Source organism: Hyperolius riggenbachi, chromosome 8, assembly GCF_040937935.1.
Source record: "Hyperolius riggenbachi isolate aHypRig1 chromosome 8, aHypRig1.pri, whole genome shotgun sequence".
Classification (NCBI taxonomy): domain Eukaryota; kingdom Metazoa; phylum Chordata; class Amphibia; order Anura; family Hyperoliidae; genus Hyperolius; species Hyperolius riggenbachi.
This window is the reverse complement of record NC_090653.1, coordinates 67,038,292-67,057,823: the sequence shown is the minus strand read 5'-3', so window position 1 is coordinate 67,057,823 and position 19,532 is coordinate 67,038,292. Positions and strand designations below refer to the sequence as shown.

Sequence of the window (19,532 nt, the reverse complement as noted above, 5' to 3'; positions counted from 1 at the left end):
ATATACACTGAATGTTTTTTTTTTTTAATCAAAGACATGTAGCGCAATAAATTTGGACAAAAATGTATAAGAAATTTTACTTTATTTGACAAATTGTATCACAGAAAGTAAAAAAAAAAAATCATTTTTTTGACAAAATTCATGTCTTTTTTGATGAATATAAGAAAAACTAAAAATCGCGTCAGCAATCAAATAGCACCAAAAGAAAGCTGTATTAGTGACAACAAAAGGAGGGAAAATTCATTTAGAGAGTAGGTTGTATAACCAAGCAATAAACTGTGAAAGCTGCAGTGGTCTGAATGGAAAAAAAGGCTCTGGTCCTTAAGGGGTAGAAAGACTGTGGTCCTCAAGTGGTTAAATATCAGGTATGTAAGTGGCTGACTCAGTTCTGACTCAGACAGGAAGTGACTACAGTGTGACCTTCACTGATAAGAAATTCCAATTATAAAACACTTTCCTAGCAGAAAATGGCTTCTGAAAGCAAGAAAGAGATAAAAAAAGGGAATTTCTTATCAGTGAGGATCACACTGTAGTCACTTCCTGTCTGAGTCAGGACTGAGTCAGCCACTTACATACCTGATATTTAACACTTTCAGGCGGAGAAAGAAAAAAAGGAACACAGCATAGTTACTTGTGTGCTAGGCACTGTACATACACATGTCTATCTCATCATGTTACATGTCACTTCGGGTATCCTTTAAGATAGACAGAGGTAGGGTGTGTGTTTTGTGATTCTTAAAATCAATAGTTTGAAAATCCATTGATGTGTTCTGGAAAAGTCGGATCTCTTTCTGTATATTTTTCATCTCCTCAGATCTTGGCATATCATGCCTGAAAGATGTCAGAACCCCAGCCAGCAAGCCTCCCATGGAGAAACTTCCTCAAAGCCCTCCATTGCAGTGTAACCTGTGTAAAAAGGTGTTTTCCAGCACAAGTTCCCTCAGCAAACATGTTACATGCCACAGCCAGCAGAGAAACCATGTGTGTAGAATCTGCAAGAAGGCTTTCAAACGTCAGGACCACCTGTAAGTACCAAAGCCTGGGGAGGTGATCAGCTGACTTTTCATAGAGATATGCAGTATGAATTCCAACTCATAAATCATTTGTTTATGCTAAGTGTTATGAAAAAAGAACAATTTACTCTCCTTAAAGGGAACCTAAAGTGAAATAAAAGGGGCCAGTTTAACTTACCTGGGGGGGCTTCCTCCAGCCCCCTGTAGTCGTCCTGGTCCCTCGTCGTTGTCCCGCTCTGTTCTATTCAGCCACTTTGTCCCTTTGAAAGCTGGCCATTAGGGCTAGTCATGAGCTACTGCACATGTGCAGCCCGGGTGGGAGAATTTGGCGTATGCGCAGTAGCAATTTTTATGAACTATGCAAGTGCAGAACGCTCCTGCCCATGGGAGTGTGATGGCGCGTAGCGTTCAGAAGAGCACAGCAGCTGAATCGAAGAATGCATAAAGACAATGAGAAACAGGGAGGACTACAGAGTGCTGTAAGAAGCACTGGGTAAGTTACCTGAACTGATTTAAAGTTCAGACTATTTTTATTTGCCTGTCTGTCAAGGTTTGCAAAGCTGTTGTCCTGTGCTATTGTCAGATGATGCTTTCCTGAATTTCAAGTCTGTGAGCAATTCATACTTCTCCCGTTATCCAGTATCGCCTACATGAGGTAGTCAGGCAATAGCAGGTACTACCTAATCTTTCCTCTGAGAACAAAGCTGACTCTACCACCCTCTTCCCTCTGCTCCACAGGAGGGAGCAAAGGTAGGGTGTGAGCGGGGTCAGGTGAGGCTCTGTGCTGGGGAAACAACCCCCTTACTCTAGGCAGATCTTTGTGCACAGATTTCATGTGTCTGGCTTTGCCAAAGGGAATCTCTCTGGACCATCTGCATCACATGTGGAAATTGTGGGTATCAAGCTATAATCCTCTATTCACCTTTGCTAACAATGCAAAATCCAGGAGGGTGAACTGGGCCTTTAAAGATGAAATGTTCTTTGATTAAAAAAAAAAAAAGTACACTTAATGTGCCCATACATTTAGCGATTTATGGGCAGATTGACGATGATCTTTCTCTGAACGAATCTGATCCGAGAGAAATTTGCTGGCTGCCCATACACTGCAGATTGATTCCTGATAGAGTTCCGCAGTGTAAATTCTCACCTGTCCCTCTGGCGCGAGTCCTGGCCTCATCAGCTATCTCCCTCATGTCTGCCTGTTACCGTGAGCACCACCCTGGGGTGTGTGACATCACACACGCCTGGTGCCACACGGGGCTGGCGGCGGAGGAGGCAAGGAGTTGTGCCAGCTGGACAGGTTAGAGTTTACAATGCACAAGAGCACCAGAGGGGACAGTTAGCACTTGTGGGGGACAGCGACCAGGAATCCAACACGTACAACGGTCGTCACTAACACCGTAACGCTCCCAGATGACCACGTTGGACCAATATTTTCCAACATACTCCATTGATACATTCAACCAATTTTTAGTCCCTACATCTGTGATAACAATGCCTTTAGGAGAACTTTCCAGAGTAGAGAAGTGTGATACTGGGTACAGCTAGACAGCAATGTTGTGAAAAAGGCTTTGGCCTCAATTCACTAAGGCTATCTCCTGCCTTTGTTTTTAGCTGACAGATCAGCCTTTTTGTCTTGTAGCAGCACCCCCTGGTGGTGGGTAGGATCAGCTGCTGTACAGGAAGGATATGCAGTGTGCAGGTATATGCAGTTATAAGTGCCCAGTATTAGTTCTTTGGTTTATCCATTTTCTATGTTATATGGCAGGTTTGTTTACCACCAATATTGCAAATGCATAGTTCTCCTCCATGACCTGGGATGGAAGTAGAGGAGGCCGCTCCTCTGAAAGAATATTCTCCTTTTGATGGGCATTTTTCCCTCCTCTCCCTTCTCGGCATTTTATCACTGTCCCATGTTGTTCAGATGCCGTGGGGCCAGTTAGCAGAATGAAGAACAATGCATTTCTAGAAATGAACTATCTTACTTAACTACTTGAGGACCGCGGTGTTAAAACCCCAATGACCAGGTCATTTTTACAGAAGTAGGCCACTGCAACTTCAAGGGCTCGCTGCAGGGCCGTACAACTCAGCACACAAGTGATTCCCCCCCCCCTTTTTCTCCCCACCAACAGGGCTTTCTGTTGGTGGGGTCTGATCGCCCCCAGGTGTGTCTATTTATTTTTTATAAATATTTATTTTATTTTTTTAATTAAATTTCCCTATTTTTTTTTTTTATTATTATTTTCATATCCCTCCCCCCATCTGCCTATTATGACGATCGGCTGTGATAGGCTTCAGCTTATCACCACGGATTGCTTCAGTGTCCCCCAGGGGGACAGACGTGTGACACGGCTGTCCCCAGTACAGAGCTGCCTTAGATTGCAGCGCTGTACAGAGCGGGGATACGCATGCATCGGCGCGAGCGCTCCCCTGCAATCCCCATTTCAGGCCAATCGGCTTGGAGTGGTCCTGGAGATGCCGCTGCATTCACGCCAATTGGCATGGAGCAGTCGGCAAGTAGTTAACAACTATAGAAGCCACTCCACTGTTGGTTGCTGGTAGACCTCAGATCTTGCTGAGGATCTCCAACAAGCTTCTCATCTTCCTGGGTGTGATATTTATAATGGGTGATGGGGACAAAGTTGTAATAAGTGCAAAAGGACAAATATAAAGACTAAAGCTAGCACCTTTAGATCGAAAGCCTTTGGCTTTCTATTGACTATGGGCCCCAGAGTCTGCATTGGAACTGTGGCATCTTCTCCAGAACGGCTGGAACAACCTGCAACTTAAAGAGGAGGTTAAAGAGACACTGAAGTGTCTTTTTTACCTTATTTTATTATTCAGCCAGCTTCAATTCCAAGCGGATTTGCTGCAGTCCCGTGGCAGAACGAGTGATTTATGCCCCTGAAATAGGACAGCAAAGTTCTACGACTTTGCAAGTCGTAGATTTTGGTGCCTGGGGAGGTGGAGCTGGGCGCAGTAGCTCTGCCTCCTATCCAGTCTTCTCCGCTGATCTCCACCTCTCCCCTCCCATGTCAGTGAAAGAAGACTGAGAGGCGCAGGGAGAGGCAGAGATCGGCGGAGATTGACTGGAGGGGTGACAGAACTACTGCGCACAGCTCTGCCTCTACCAGGAAGGAAGATCTGCGAGCCCTAGAACTTTGTTGGGCTATTTCTTAGGCATAAATAACGCGTTTTGCCGTGAGGATGTGGCAAATCTGCTTGAAATTTATTGTTGAAGCTGGCTGAACTATAAAATAAGGTAAAAAAAGACACTTCAGTGTCTCTTTAAACTATTTTGGTTCCTGGACGTAGAAACTACGTTCATGCTCCCGGCCCGCGGTTCGTTACCCAGGCAATCAGTGAATCGGGCTATGGTGTCCGATCACTGATTCCTCTCCCCCGCTGAAAAAGCGACAGCTTCTCTCTGAGTCTTCGCTTTTTCTGGCTGTAACGTACCCCATGCGTCGCTCTAAGCGTGTGTTACGCTTAGAGTGACGTCATGTAAACAAACTCATGGCCGCCATCTTGTGGCCAAAAAGTAAAACTACAACTAAAAGTAAAAAAAATAAAATTCAAACACATTTACATTATAAGTCACTTGTTTACATCCCACCCTCCCAAAACTACCCAAATAAAATGTTTAATATAAAAAAACAAAAACATTACAATAAAAAAACAAAAACATGTAAATATTTACCTAGGGGTCTAAACTTTTTAAATATCAATGTAAAGATGAAATACTTCTATATTTTTTTTATTTTAAACTTGTAAATAGTGATAGATGCAAAACGGAAAAAAATGCACCTTTATTTCCAAATAAAATATTGTCTCCATACATTGTGATAGGGACATAATTTTAACGGTGTAATAACCGGGACATATGGGCAAATACAATACGTGAGTTTTAATTATGGAGGCATGTATTATTTTAAAACTATAATGGCTGAAAACTGAGAAATAATGAATTTTTTCAGTTTTTTTCTTATTCTTCCTGTTAAAATACATTTACAGTAAAGTGGCTCTTAGCAAAATGTACCCCCCAAAGAAAGTCTAATTGGTGGCGGAAAAAACAAGATATAGATCAGTTCATTGTGATAAGTAGTGATAAAGTTATAGGCTAATGAATGGGAGGTGAACATTTCTCAAGTGAAAATGACGGAACGCGAATGGGTTAAGCATAGAGGGGAAAGAAAATACATTGCAAAGTGAGAAGGTAAAAAAATAGAAGAGAGATCAAGAAATGATTGATATTCGCCATGTCATTTGTTCATATTTTTTTTATCCACACTCAGCTTGTATGTATTCATTTTTACTACTGGAAGACATAAAGACAGCACCAGCAAGACAGCACCAACTGCAATTATCTATAACCACACCCCTAACAATGCGATAGGCTAAAAGGTTGTTTTTTATAGATATACATAATCACAGAGGGAGATGCTGGTTGCTTGGCAGTTGGAAACAGTCTTTATTTTCCACAATGCAACAAGGCTCCCAAAGAGTGCTGTCAGGACCTAGGCTGGATTGATTTTAAAAGAAACTAGCTGGAGGGGGAGCACGGAAGGGGGGACCCAGGTGAGGGAGGGGGGGTCCGACCCCCTTCCCCACCACTGTGACCGCTGCCCCCCTTCCTGGCTGCTACCCCCGCCAGCATGGGTACCCTCCCACCCACGGGCCATGGAACGTTTTTAAAATCGTAAACGGACTGGAAAGGTGCTGCAAAAATGCAACATGGATCCATTTTTTTATCCATTTACATTCCGGGTTTTGAAAACCGGAGCCAGGACTGCGTATTGCGTCTGCAACCGCATGTAGTTTGGACCAAGCCTTACAGTTCCTCTTTAAGAACCTGCAGAAACTGTATTCCCAAAGAGATTGTTGCTTTGTACTGACAAAAGTTAATCATAACAAGTATTGTTTTTATTTCTATTTTTTATTTGTTTACTGCACTTTCTATGAAGTTTTTTGATCAATAATAATATTTTTTTAGTGTTCAAAATATTATTTATTAGGAGGCATACCATAAAAAACAAGGCATTTGGACATATATGAACAATATAAATTTGTCTAAAACATAGGCAACAAGGCTAAAACCATAGCAAAGAAATGAACAGCGCTACTTAAAAACCGATAAGTGTCTACCTGCAAGAGAGTGCAAGCCCCACTTGTGGGATAATATACACACCTAGCATACACATAACCTGTCAACCACTGGAGGATGTTGATTTCCTGTAACAGCTTGCATGCAACTTGTTAAGTACTCATCCCTCCCACTGCGGAGAAGTCATCCCCCTATGGGAGGGGACCTAACACTAACTAAATCCTAACCTATGCATATGCATAGCCTGGGTGCGCTACCAAGTAAAATTGAAAATTGCGCAAAAGGTGGATCAGCGCATCACCAGGCCGCCTCTGAATGGCCTACAATCAGAGGTGCGCTGAGCCCCCCCAGAAACTGCAAACGCACCTTGAACCCAAACAGAAGCTCTGCATATACACCAAAAGCAAGGCTGCTAAGTGGGAGCAGCTGACCAAAAATGAATTAAATTAGTACATAGCAAAGAAATGAACAGTGCTACTTAAAAACAGATAAGTGTCTACCTGCAAGAGAGTGCAAGCCCCACTTGTGGGTTAAAATACACACCTAGCATACACATAACCTGTCTACAACTGGAGGATGTTGTCTTCCTGTAACAGCTTGCATGCAACTTGTTAAGTACTCGTCCCTCCCACTGCGGAGAAGTCATCCCCCTATGGGAGGGGACCTAACACTAACTAAATCCTAACCTATGCATATGCATAACCTGGGTGCGCTACCAAGTAAAATTGAAAATTGCGCAAAAGGTGGATCAGCGCATCACCAGGCCGCCTCTGAATGGCCTACAATCAGAGGTGCGCTGAGCCCCCCCAGAAACTGCAAACGCACCTTGAACCCAAACAGAAGAACTGCATAAACACCAAAAGCAAGGCTGCTAAGTGAGAGCAGCTGACCAAAAATGAATTAAATTAGTACATAGCAAAGAAATGAACAGCGCTACTTAAAAACAGATAAGTGTCTACCTGCAAGAGATTGCAAGCCCCACTTGTGGGATAAAATACACACCTAGCATACACATAACCTGTCTACCACTGGAGGATGTTGGTTTCCTGTAACAGCTTGCATGCAACTTGTTAAGTACTCGTCCCTCCCACTGCGGAGAAGTCATCCCCCTATGGGAGGGGACCTAACACTAACTAAATCCTAACCTATGCATATGCATAGCCTGGGTGCGCTACCAAGTAAAATAGAAAATTGCGCAAAAGGTGGATCAGCGCATCACTAGGCTGCTAAAACCATGTTCTGGGAGTACAGGTCATTTTGTAACACAGCCATACGAATAATAATATATTTTTTTCAGTTGTATTCTGACGCGCTGATGTCTCTCCCAAATATGTTTAATGATCCTCCTACTGAGCCTGGGACTTCCCCTTTCGGTCACTCATACAATGTGGTTCCAATTTGGGCATATTGGTATGGAGAGATAAACAGCAGGGGACTACCTTAGTGGTAGGATCAAATGCAAATGGGGTGCTTTAATAGTCATCCAAAAACAGTTATAGAATGTAACACTTACTTTTGTGGGCCCTAATTCCCTTAGGACCCACTGGCAAATAGCGCTTCCCACTGGAGTGTTACTCCTTTAAAAATGATCAGCCAAACCACACACCAATGATGTCTGCTCTCTTCCCAACTGGTTTCGGCGATTGCCGTCGTCAGGGGTGTTGAGAGCAGGCAAACACAAAGTTCCTTATATAGTAAAATATGTGACCACTTATTTTTTAAGCCTTCACATGTTACACCATTTTCCTTGGGGGCCTAAGATGCTTGCAGATTATGTATTTTTATGTCCTTGTGCTGATAACCATTCAGCTGAAACCTTTCTGTCTTGTCTTTTAGAACGGGACACATGTTGACTCACTTGGATACTAAACCATATGTGTGCACTGAGAGAGAGTGTAAAAAAAGCTATTGTGACTCCCGGTCTTTGAGGAGACATTGTGAAGTTCATCATGGACAACGCAAAGCGACAGAGGCCAGGGTTAAAGACAACAGTTGGAACGAACCCCAGAAAAATGACCAAATGAGGACATTTCCTTCTTTCCAGACAAGTAACATGATGGAAGCTTCTTCTTCTCAAACATTTGTTCCCATCATGGACATCATCCAATGCATGTTGACTAAAAACTCAAAGGAAAACATGACACCAAAAACAGAGGTTGTTCAAGATCTCAAGGTCAGCCAAGTACCCCAGAATACTGCAGTAAATGGAAATAAGAGTATTCAAGAAAATACATGCGTTCCAGTGATATCTACTCCCTCAAATTCATACACATTGATTAACACAACAAGGAAGGTCTCTGCATCTCCAGAAATGTTTCCAAAATCAGACCCAGTCATATACAGTCTGGATATTTGGCCAGATAAAAGTTTCACAAAAGATGAACTCAAAGAAAATGTATCGGTAAATTCTCTAGATCAGTCTTTGATGCTAATTGCTTCAAAAGAACAGCCAGAGCAAGCTGGATTTTGCAAACCATCTGAAACATTTCTCTCTCGTGTAAGATCCTCAGAAACATCACATGGTCAACAAAACCAAAAGGCAGTGGACAAGCCATGTCCAACCATCCTAGATTCTGACAAAATCGTCCATCAAGCCTTATCTACTTGGTTACAAACTCCACAGCACCTCTTCCTTTCCTTGGTCACCCCAAGGCCAGCGTCTTCTCAAGAGCCTTTAAATACTACAAAGTGTGCAAACCACCAGCCTATTCCTGAAAACACTCCTGTGCTGCAGAGGGATGTGAACTGTACAAACAGTGAACAAGAGTATGCAGTTTTGAAGCCTAATATGCCAGCTGTCTACACAGGGACTACAGAACAGTTAGCTTTCTCAGCTGTATGCAATACAGAATGTGGTCCTCATTCCAATCCCTCTATTAGTAGTGAAGAGCACAAAGATCAACAAATTGAAAACGTTTTTCATACAAATGTCTCCACAAATAGTAGTCAGCAAACCATCAGTCACAGCAGAAGAGGTCAGAATCTAGGAAGGAATCTTCAAAAGTTATCTCTCAAAAAGTTGGGTTTTGCTGCAGGAAATACTATTTCTGCAAGCCAGGTGGCACTGGAGTCTTTTTTCTCCTCACCAAAATTCACAGATGAGCACAAAGACTCGGGAATTCCCACTGTCAAAAGCAACCAGGTAGGTGAATGGTGCAAAAAGCTTAAAGGACTTACGAGGCGAAAATGCTAAAAAAAGTAAATTACCTGCCTCATCTTTTATGGCACGGAGGACGCCGTCCGCGCCCTCCGTGCCGATCCGCCGGGTGCCACCGCTCATTAGCCCCCCGGGCCGGCTGCCGACCCCACGGCCCGGGTCGGGCTCTCCTGCCTCCCGCAATATGGCCGCTTCCTTTGGCCGCGGCTGCGCAGTCCGCCTGGCCGCGAGTGCGGCTGCGCAGCTCTAGGGCCAGCCCCCCTGATCCACGCTACGTAGCGTGGATCAGGGGGGCTGGCCCTAGAGCTGCGCAGGCGCACTCGCGGCCAGGCGGACTGCGCAGCCGCGGCCAAAGGAAGCGGCCATATTGCGGGTGGCAGGAGAGCCCGACCCGGGCCGTGGGGTCGGCAGCCGGCCCGGGGGGATAATGAGTGGGGGGACCCGGCGGATCGGCACGGAGGGCGCGGACGGCGTCCTCCGTGCCATAAAAGATGAGGCAGGTAATTTACTTTTTTTTAGCATTTTCGCCTCGTAAGTCCTTTAAAAGAAAACCGAGGAGACATGACATGATGAGATAGACATGTGTATGTACAGTGCCAATCACACAAATAACTAGGCTGTGTTCCCCTTTTCTTTCTCTGCCTGAAAGAGTTAAACATCAGGTATGCAAGCGACAGTTTCTGTCTGGGTGGGACTGGGTCAGACTGTAGCATAACCCTCACTGATAAATAATTATAGCCATTAAACTTTTTCCTGTCAGTAAATGGCTTGTGAGAGGAAGAACGAGATAAAAAGGTCAATAATAATATTTGAGCTCTGGCATACTTCAATGAAGGTGTCATTGAGCAGAGACAAACAGTAAAAATGTAAAAACTAGATTTGAATATAAAATAAAACTGTGGAATATCTAAATAAAGTAATTTTTAGGAGAATGAGGATAGATACAATTGTTTTTCTCAGCAGTTTATTTTCACCTCGGATGTCCTTTAAAGGGATTCTGTGGAGAGTTTAAAAAACGGACACTTACCTGGGGCTGCTATCGGCCCCCTGCAGCTGCCATGTCCCGCACCATCCTCCTACGATTCTCCATTTTCCGCCACCGGTCCCGATCTAACTAGACAAATACTGCGCACTCCCGCTCATGTCTCTAGAAACTTAGACGGGAGCGGGTGCGCGCACGCGCATTGCCGTGCAGCTGCAGTTCTATAAGAAGAATAATTAGACCAGGACCGGCGGCGGGGAACGGAGGATCGTAGGAGGAGGGCGCGCGACAGCTGCAGGGGGCCGATAGAAGCCCCAGGTAAGTGTCAGTTTTTTGCTTTTTAAAACCTCCACAGAACCCCTTTAAGCAGGAATGAGACAGATGAAGCACTTATTTAATATACTAACTGTGATTTGTCCTCATTAGCTAGCATCTGCTGTTGTAACACTTTCAGCAAGTTGTATGTCCCTCAGTTGAAAGAAAATAATGTATCAAGACTAGTGCAAACTCAGTTGGGGCGAAAGGTCTAGATGAGACTTCCTCAACCAGTGTTCCCTGGAACCCCAGGGTTCCTTGAGGACGTTACAGGGGTTCCCTGACATTCCTCCCTCTGGTGAGAGTGGACTCAGTTGATGGGGTAAAAAAAGTACCTCCTTGGCTCCTTAGGGCTAAATTGGGGAGCAGAATAATAAGGAGCACAGTAATAAACATTATGATAGTGAGAAAGTATGATAATGAGGAAGTATAATTAAAAAACATTAACACAGGCTAGCAGTGGCGTTCCTACAATAGGGCGGCATGGAGCGCCCCGCACTGGGTGTCGGGCGCCCCAGGGGGTGTCATCAAGGCCTCCCACAGAAGCCTGTGCCGGACATGAGGGGGGACGCAACACAGAATAGAGGGGTGTCAGGGAAAGCGGCGGGGAGGGGGGCCCGGACCCCCCACCTCCCTCACCTGGGTCCCCTCCTTCTGGCGCTTCCCCCTCCTAATTAGTAGCAGCAACCGGGCAGGAGCGGGCGGAGAGGACTTACTCACCTCCTTCTTGCGTTCCAGGCGATGGCGCACAGCGTCATCGTCACGTGACGCTGGTCTTCGCCTTCTCCACCGCCCACTGTGCTTCCTGATTGGCGGAAGCGCAGTGGGTGACAGAGAAGTCGGAGAGCAGCGTCACGTGAGGATGACGCTGTGTGCCATCGCCAGGTGCAGGTAAGTCCTCTCTGCCCGCTCCTGCCCGCTGCTGCTAATTAGAAGGGGGTGGCGCCAGAAGGAGGGGACCTAGGTGAGGGAGGTGGGGGGTCCGGCCCCCCTCCCTGCCACCCCTCCTTCCAAGCTTCCCCCATACCGGGTGCAACTTTACTAGCTATTCTGGGGGCAACTTTACTAGCTATTCTGGGGGCAACTATATTACCTACTCTGGGGGCAACTATATTACCTACACTGGGGGCAACTATTTTACCTACTCTGGGGGCAACTATATTACCTACACTGGGGGCAACTATACTAGCTATTCTGGGGGCAACTATATTACCTACACTGGGGGCAACTATATTACCTACACTGGGGGCAACTCTACTAGCTATTCTGGGGGTAACTATACTAGCTATTCTGGGGGCAACTATATTACCTACACTGAGGGCAACTATATTACCTAAACTGGGGGCAACTATACTAGCTATTCTGGGGGTAACTATACTAGCTATTCTGGGGGCAACTATTATACCTACACTGGGGGCAACTATTATACCTACACTGGGGGCAACTATATTACCTACACTGGGGGCAACTATATTACCTACACTGGGGGCAACTATATTACCTAAACTGGGGGCAACTATACTAGCTATTCTGGGGGTAACTATACTAGCTATTCTGGGGGCAACTATTATACCTACACTGGGGGAAACTATATTACCCACACTGGGGGAAACTATATTACCTACACTGGGGGGCAACTATATTACCTACACTGGGGGCAACTATATTACCTACTCTGGGGGCAACTATACTACCTACACTGGGGGCAACTGTATTACCTACACTGGGGGCAACTATATTACCTAAACTGGGGGCAACTATACTAGCTATTCTGTATCAACTGTCCTGGCCAGGTCTGCTACATGATTGAAGTGTTTTCTGGCCAGGTTGGCCACATGATTGCATGTATTTTCTGGGCAAAGCTGCCGACATGATTGCACGTATTTTCTGGGCAAAGCAGCCGACATGGTTGAACGTATTTTCTGGGCAAAGTTGCCGACACGATTGCACGTATTTTCTGGGCAAAGCTGCCGACACGATTGCACGTATTTTCTGGGCAAAGCTGCCGACACGATTGCACGTATTTTCTGGGCAAAGCTGCCGACATGATTGCACGTATTTTCTGGGCAAAGCTGCCGACATGATTGCACGTATTTTCTGGGCAAAGCTGCCGACATGATTGCACGTGTTTTTTGGTCAAATCTGCCGACACGATTGAACGTGTTTTCTGGTCAAATCTGCTCACATTACGTGTATTTTCTTGAGAAAACCTGCACAATTATGTGAATTTTCTGGGGAAAGGGTCACCAAAACTTGGGCCCACTGTCCCGAGGTGAGAATAATATTGAGGCTGCCATATTTATCTCCTTTTAAGCAATACCAGTTGCCTGGCTGCCATGCTGGTCCTTTGCCTCTAATTCTTTCAACCATAGACCCTGAACAAGCATGCAGCAGGTCAGTGGTTTCTGACAATATTGTCAGAACTGACAAGATTAGCTGCATGCTTGTTTCTGGTGTAATTCAGTTCTACTGCAGCTAAATAGATCAACTGGGCTGCCTATTGTTTAAAAGGAAATACATATGGCAGCCTCCATATCACTCTCACCCCGGGTTCACTTTAAATTAGTTAGCTCCACCCTCATCCGGCCATGGCCACGCCCACTTAGCGCCGCAGGTTATAACCACACCCATTTTTTGTTAGCTACCTATATTGAGGCCAACTTTAGGGGAGGGAGCCTACACCTGGCATTACCCGCCGTGTCGCGTTTAGCATGCCACAGTCGCTTTTTTTTTTATGGCGGGGGGGGGGGGGGGGTCTTTTAATACCCAGCACCGGGTGTCAAATGCCCTAGGTACGCCACTGCAGGCTAGTATAATAGAGAGCACTATAGAAGAGGAATATGAAATAGGGGCTAAAGAAGAAGGTTCTTACAGTTAATAACATTTCAGCCACGCCTTCTTTTAAAAACCATGCCTCCTGGAAATGAAATCCCCACTACCTCTGCTAATACAGGCATTCCGACATCCCAAAATTATTTGAAGGGTTCCTTCAGGGTGAAAAGGTGGAGAAAGACTGGTCTAAAGCAACCAACCAGAATTATATTGCCCTTTAATGGTGGCTGTGGCCTCGGATTTTCTTTAAAGTGGATCCTAGATAAACTTTTACTCATTGCATAATTGTGTTCCTTTCATATAGTTTGCAGGGCATTCCTCAAGCCAAATACTTTCTTTGTTTTGTTTTAATACCCTAATTCCCTATAAACTAAACAAGCCTTGCCCACAGCTTTACAGGGAGCTTCGGCACTCAGTCCCAGGTAGCAAGGGCTTATGGGAGCTCAGTCTGGGCAGGAGGAGGTTACTAGCCATTGATTTCAGAGGGAGAGGGGACTGAATTTACACATAGGCAAGCTGATAGCATCTCCAGCCCTCAGGCCTGTGACAATGTGACAAGCAGAACATGGCTGCCCTCATTGTATCACAGCAATAAATAATTATAACCTTTTAAAGCTGTTTGCAGCTAGATTTGCTGTGTAAACTATCTAAACTTTAGATAAGATATATAGACAAGTTATTTATTATAGTTACTTTTTCATCTTAAATCCGCTTTAAGTTAATTGGTTCCCTCCAAAACTGACTTTAGTTTACATCAGGGATCATTCGACTATGACGCTGGTAGGGGTTTTATTGTAAGATCATCTGAGGAACAGTTAATGACATGATTATACACTCTAACGCAGAGGTGCCCACACTTTTTTAGCTTGCGAGCTATTTTGAAAATTGCGAATTGAAAATGATCTACTAGGTAGAATCTATCTAGCAAGCCACAACTCCAGCACATGCTCAGTGGCAGTGACACAAGACACCAGCCAATACGATGCATACCACAGAGTCCTCCTCAGTAAGCCAAATAGAACAGTACTTGGCCAAACAGGGTAACAATATGATTACAATATCATGCTCAGTGTCCGGCAAAACTGTAATCATCAGTAGCAATGGCCACTCTCCTTGTTGCAACATTATAATCCTGTACAGCACTGTGCAAAACTTCAGGACAGCATATTGCATTAAGCTGATCCAAGTCAGAGTACAATGTGTATGCACTCAGGCGGGAGGTGTGGGATCTACCCTGAAGTCCTTTGCGATCTACCCAATGGGAACCCTTGTTCTAAAACACTCCTAAAGATGTCAGTGCTATAAAAATACACAATAATAATGTGGTAGTGTAACAGGTCCGGGATTCTCCGTTCCGTAGAATTGAGTTTCCTGTTTTTCTGTTGAGAGAAGGAAGACCAGGAGCTCAATAGTGCAGTATTGTTAAAGCCCTGGAGGTGCAATTTTCAGACAATTGAACACTGACGAGGATGGGTTGCAATCCTGCAACCACTGTATGCGCTTGTGGGAAATTTAGACCGCTCCCGCTCGGTCTCCTGGCCTGCTCTGGAACCGGGAGGTCGCTCTCCTCCTGTGGTCCTCTCTACTAGTGGAACAGGTCCCAATGTAGTGGAGGTCGGCACCTCTGTGAGAGGTGTTGGAGTACTGGATAGGGGTTGTGGGGAGGCGCCTAAGATGTAGGTACTAACTAAATATTAAAAATAATAAAACAAGGTTTTGTTACCTCTATTGAAGACTCACTAGGATGGATAACAGAGTCTTTATTAAAAAACGGTTATACTGTTGACAACGCATTTCACGGGACCAAGCCCGCTTCCTCAGGTCAATAGAAAACAGTCAACTTTGATTTTTGAGCAGAGATTCCTGCTCAAAAATCAAGGTTGTCTGTTTTCTATTGACCTGAGGAAGCGGGCTTGGTCCCGTGAAACGCGTTGTCAACAGTATAACCGTTTTTTAATAAAGACTCCATGTTATCCATCCTAGTGAGTCTTAGATAGAGGTAAGAAACCTTGTCTTATTATTTTTAATATTCAGTTAGTACCTACATCTTGGGCACCTCCCCACAACCCCTATCTAGTACAATAATAATGTGGTTGCCCTGGGAAACTGCAGCCCTTTTTCAGTTGCCTATGCAATGGCCTTGATAAATGGTCCCCATGGGCAAAAAAATTGTTAGTTTGGAAGTACAATTTTCTTCTTATGAGTTGGGGCACATCATGTCCTTTGGGATATATGCCTAGCCTGGAGCAGATTGGAGACAAAGGAAATCTGCTTTTCTGTTATTGGCTGCTTTTCTGTTGTTAGCACTGCCTTTCCAGTCCTAAATGCCTGTAGGAGCAAATTTAAATTGGGCTTATGAGCCTTCATTCAGTTTGCTTGTGTTGTTTTTTATTTTCCGTTGATGATACTTTCTGCAGCTGGATCATGTTGGTTTTTTTTCATGTGGTACATATTTTTTGCCACTAGATGGCATCCGTAGGCCAAAAACATGAATGAGAGACAGCCACAAGAAATGAATGAGGAGGACTGAGGAAAAAGTATGAATGAAATGTCTACTACAGTAGTAATTATCGAATGTAATTTATGGTATTTGTTAATGCAGTTTAATCAGATTTGTTATGGCCCGTACTCACGGGCTGCAGAAGTGGCCTGTCGCCAGCACACGTGAGCGTGCTAGCGACAGGCCGGCGACTGCTTCTCTCCAGGTCCCTCCGCGTACACACGCGGAAGAGGGACCAGCGGCGAGACGGAAGCTGTCGCCGACGTTCCTCCTCCCCCCGCCGGAAGCTTCATTCACCTCTATGGAGGTTGCTGTCGCTAGTCCGCGTACTCACGCGGACTAGCGACAGTTGCGGGGGAGGTGCGGCGGCGACTGTCGCCATGCGATTGAAACTTTCAATCGCATGGCGACAAGAGCGGCGGGCGACAGTTCGGGGTGCGCGCGCGTGCGACGGCCCATACTCACGGGCGACCTGTCGCCGCAACACGCGCGCGCCGCGTGTTGAGGCGACAAAAGTCCCTCGTGAGTATGGGCCATTAGGCTCTGCAGCTAAAGATCTAATGAAATAAGGACTTTAATCTAACATGTGTTATTTGGCCTCTAGGGTGAAAATATCCATAAAGTTTGTAGTGTGAAGACAGAGGTCACCAACACTCCAGACCGGTAAGCCAATCATCCAGAGAAATTCCTCGATCGAAGATCTTACTTGTAAACTTGGTACTCCCTTTACCAAATTAAGCCAAGGTGTACACTACTACAGTACATATCCTAAGACATAACAACGAAAGTTGTTTAGGTGATACCGTTAATGACTAACTGTACAAGATTTCTTTGCAAGCTTTCAAAACTTTAAAGAGACACTGTAACAAGAAAAATGTCCCCTGGGGGGTACTCACCTCGGGAGGGGGAAGCCTCCGGATCCTAATGAGGCTTTCCCTGTCCTCCTCTGTCCCACAGGGGTCTCGCTGCAGCCCTTGAAAGCTGATCCGACAGCCTGTTCAATATTTACCTTTCCAGGCTCCAGCGGGGGCGCTGTTTCGGCTCTTCTGACAGAGATAGGCGGAAATAGCCGATCTCCGTCGGGTCTGCTCTACTGCGCAGGCGACTTGCGCCTGCGCAGTAGCGCGGCCCGACGGAGATTGGCTATTTCCGCCTATCTCTGTGGGGAGGAGCGGATACTGCGCTGGAGCCAAAAGGTAAATATTTACATCGCCGCCACTCCGGGAGAATTTTTACCGCCACCGTGGGACCAAGGAGAACGGGTGAAGCCTCAATAGGATCCGGAGGCTTCCCCCACCCGAGGTGAGTACCCCCTAGGGGAGGTTTTTCGTTACAGATTTTCTTTAAGTTTCTTCTTCAGGCATGTTTCAGAACTGGATCATAACCACTACATATCCTATATAATAAAACCCCTGTCCCTGTGTCCATGCACCAATTGTGCCTGGTGTACTTTGGGCAGCGGTGGTGGATGGGCGCTACTGTTGGAGCGCAAGTCATGGCCGTGCACGGACATGCAAGCTTTGCGGGGGTGGGGGGACGGCTGTGACCTAGCACCTGTTTTTTAACGGACAGGCTTTTTTACTAGTTGTTTAATAAAAGCACAGATAGTGTTTCTTACTATGAATACATTTTCTTCTTTTTTTTATACAGCCATATGAAAATCCTCAAGCTTGTTATTGACTTTTACGTGGTCACTTTTTACGCCTTTATGCATTCTTTCCATCTAAACAGCATCAATCATCAGATGGGAGGGGTGAGACGTGATCCTGTGGGAGTCATGAAGCCAAGCTGTGACTATCATTCAGTAGCCACTGCAGGATTTTCATGAGTAGATAAGAAAGCATCTTTGCTGTTATTAAACACTTCTTTCAGAATATAGCAGTGGATTCATATGTATGGATAGACTACTGCTTCACTTCAACCTTTTGGGGACCGACGTAGGTTGAATCTACATCCAGCAGGTGGTGCTGCCGCCCCCCTGACTGGACGTTGATTCAACGTCCGCGCTAAGAACCGTCCCGACACGATCGTGCGCACCAGAGGGAGGAGAATAAGTTGTCATATGACAGCTGACAACTCCCCTCAGTGATCAGCAGCCATGGTGCTGCTGATCACGGGATCACTACGATCGCCGGCGGATCGTAGTGATCAATTTGACAGCTGCGGCGACAGGGGAGAAAGAAGAGGATCCACTCACCTCCCTGCCGTTCCCTCGACGATCAGCGCTCCCCTCCACTCTTGCCGGCATCTCTGCTCCTTCTGACGTCAGCTCCGGGTCCCGGCTTGATGCCATCATCAAGTCACGACCCGGAACTGAGCAGCAGTAGGAGCAGGGATGCCGGCTGGAGCAGAGGGGTATGCTGCGGCTTGTCGCTGGAGCCTGGAAGGTGAGTGAAGGGGTCTGCATGAAGGGGGGACACCTGGCCACCATGGGAGGACACTGCCCAGCAAGACCCTGCAGGGATCCGGCTGCCCTAACCCCCCAAGCGCGCCCCCCCTTCAGCAAAAATGCCTGGTCCTTAAGGGGGTTCCGAAAGGGTTAATAACTACTACCAGTGCCCAATTATTAGTAAACAAGCTGACTGGCAGTCATGTCATTTTGAAAATGACTGACCAATCAGCACTGAGATAAAGTTAATAGCTCCTCCCTCTCAGTGTCTTCTCCAGCGGCTGCTTAGCTGTTCAAGTGGTAATTTTGGAAATTGATGGAAAATTATCACTCTGATCGAATTTGCAAAGATCGATAAGTGTATTTCTGGTTTTCTGGCCTTTTGCCAGGTATAATCATTTAAGAAAAATGTATTGGAAATCTTTGTTTCCTCTCCTTCATGTTAGTTTATCAGAGAAACTGGACCTAATGAAGATATCAGATTCCGGCATTTCTTCATCCTGCTACTCTTTAGAAAGGAAGAATTCACTGATGTGTGGTGAGGACAGAGCTCAGAGTCAACCGCTGCAGGTAAATCCATGAGACTTCGAAGTGATGCTTTTGTGATTCGCTGTAACTTAAACAGTTGGTAGAGATGCATACTATGCAAATCTATTACTAACAGGGCACTGGTGACCCCTGGGTGGTGCTGTCTTTGACAAAGCTAGGGGAGAATGGCCTGAGTTAGGAAGAGAAGAGACGTATTATTGGCAGGATGACTGGACTTTCCTACCAATCAAACTATCAGAGCAACAACAAGTGTAGTGGGCAGGCACACGGAAACAATACCAAGGAGAGGATGATTCAGATTGCGATGTGCAGTTTGCCAGGGTGCTCTGAGCTCAAGCAATGTATAGCAACAACAAAAGACAGTGAAAAGCTCGGCACTGCTAACGTTAATTTATTGCTGATGCACTTGCATTCAATTCTTTTGCACATCTAAGCCTCGGAAGAAGCTGTTGCAGCAAAATGGTCATCAGGCCGTGCACCAGTCGGCACCCACTGCCCATCCCAAACCCCTTCATTTTATGCGTGATATGTATCTTCTTGAATGTCACTTAATTGAATTGGAACTGATTTTTTTTTTATACAAGAATTGAATGCAAGTGCATTAGCAATAAATCAACATTAATAGTGCCAAGCTTTTCATTGTCTTTTGTTGAAACTATCAAAGCAGTTGTTTTAGTGCCATTAACATTGG

General features: G+C 45.5%; 1 protein-coding gene across 1 annotated transcript in view; it reads left to right on the top strand.

Moving 5' to 3' along the window:
* LOC137527348 (zinc finger protein 541-like) overlaps positions 1–19,532 on the top strand; it is a 110,382-nt gene that overhangs the window by 23,179 nt on the left and 67,671 nt on the right. The window contains exons 3-6 of the mRNA XM_068247858.1: positions 815–1,025; positions 7,954–9,259; positions 16,508–16,566; positions 18,739–18,862. Coding sequence (XP_068103959.1) covers positions 815–1,025; positions 7,954–9,259; positions 16,508–16,566; positions 18,739–18,862 — 1,700 coding nt within the window. The remainder of the gene's footprint in view (positions 1–814; positions 1,026–7,953; positions 9,260–16,507; positions 16,567–18,738; positions 18,863–19,532) is intronic.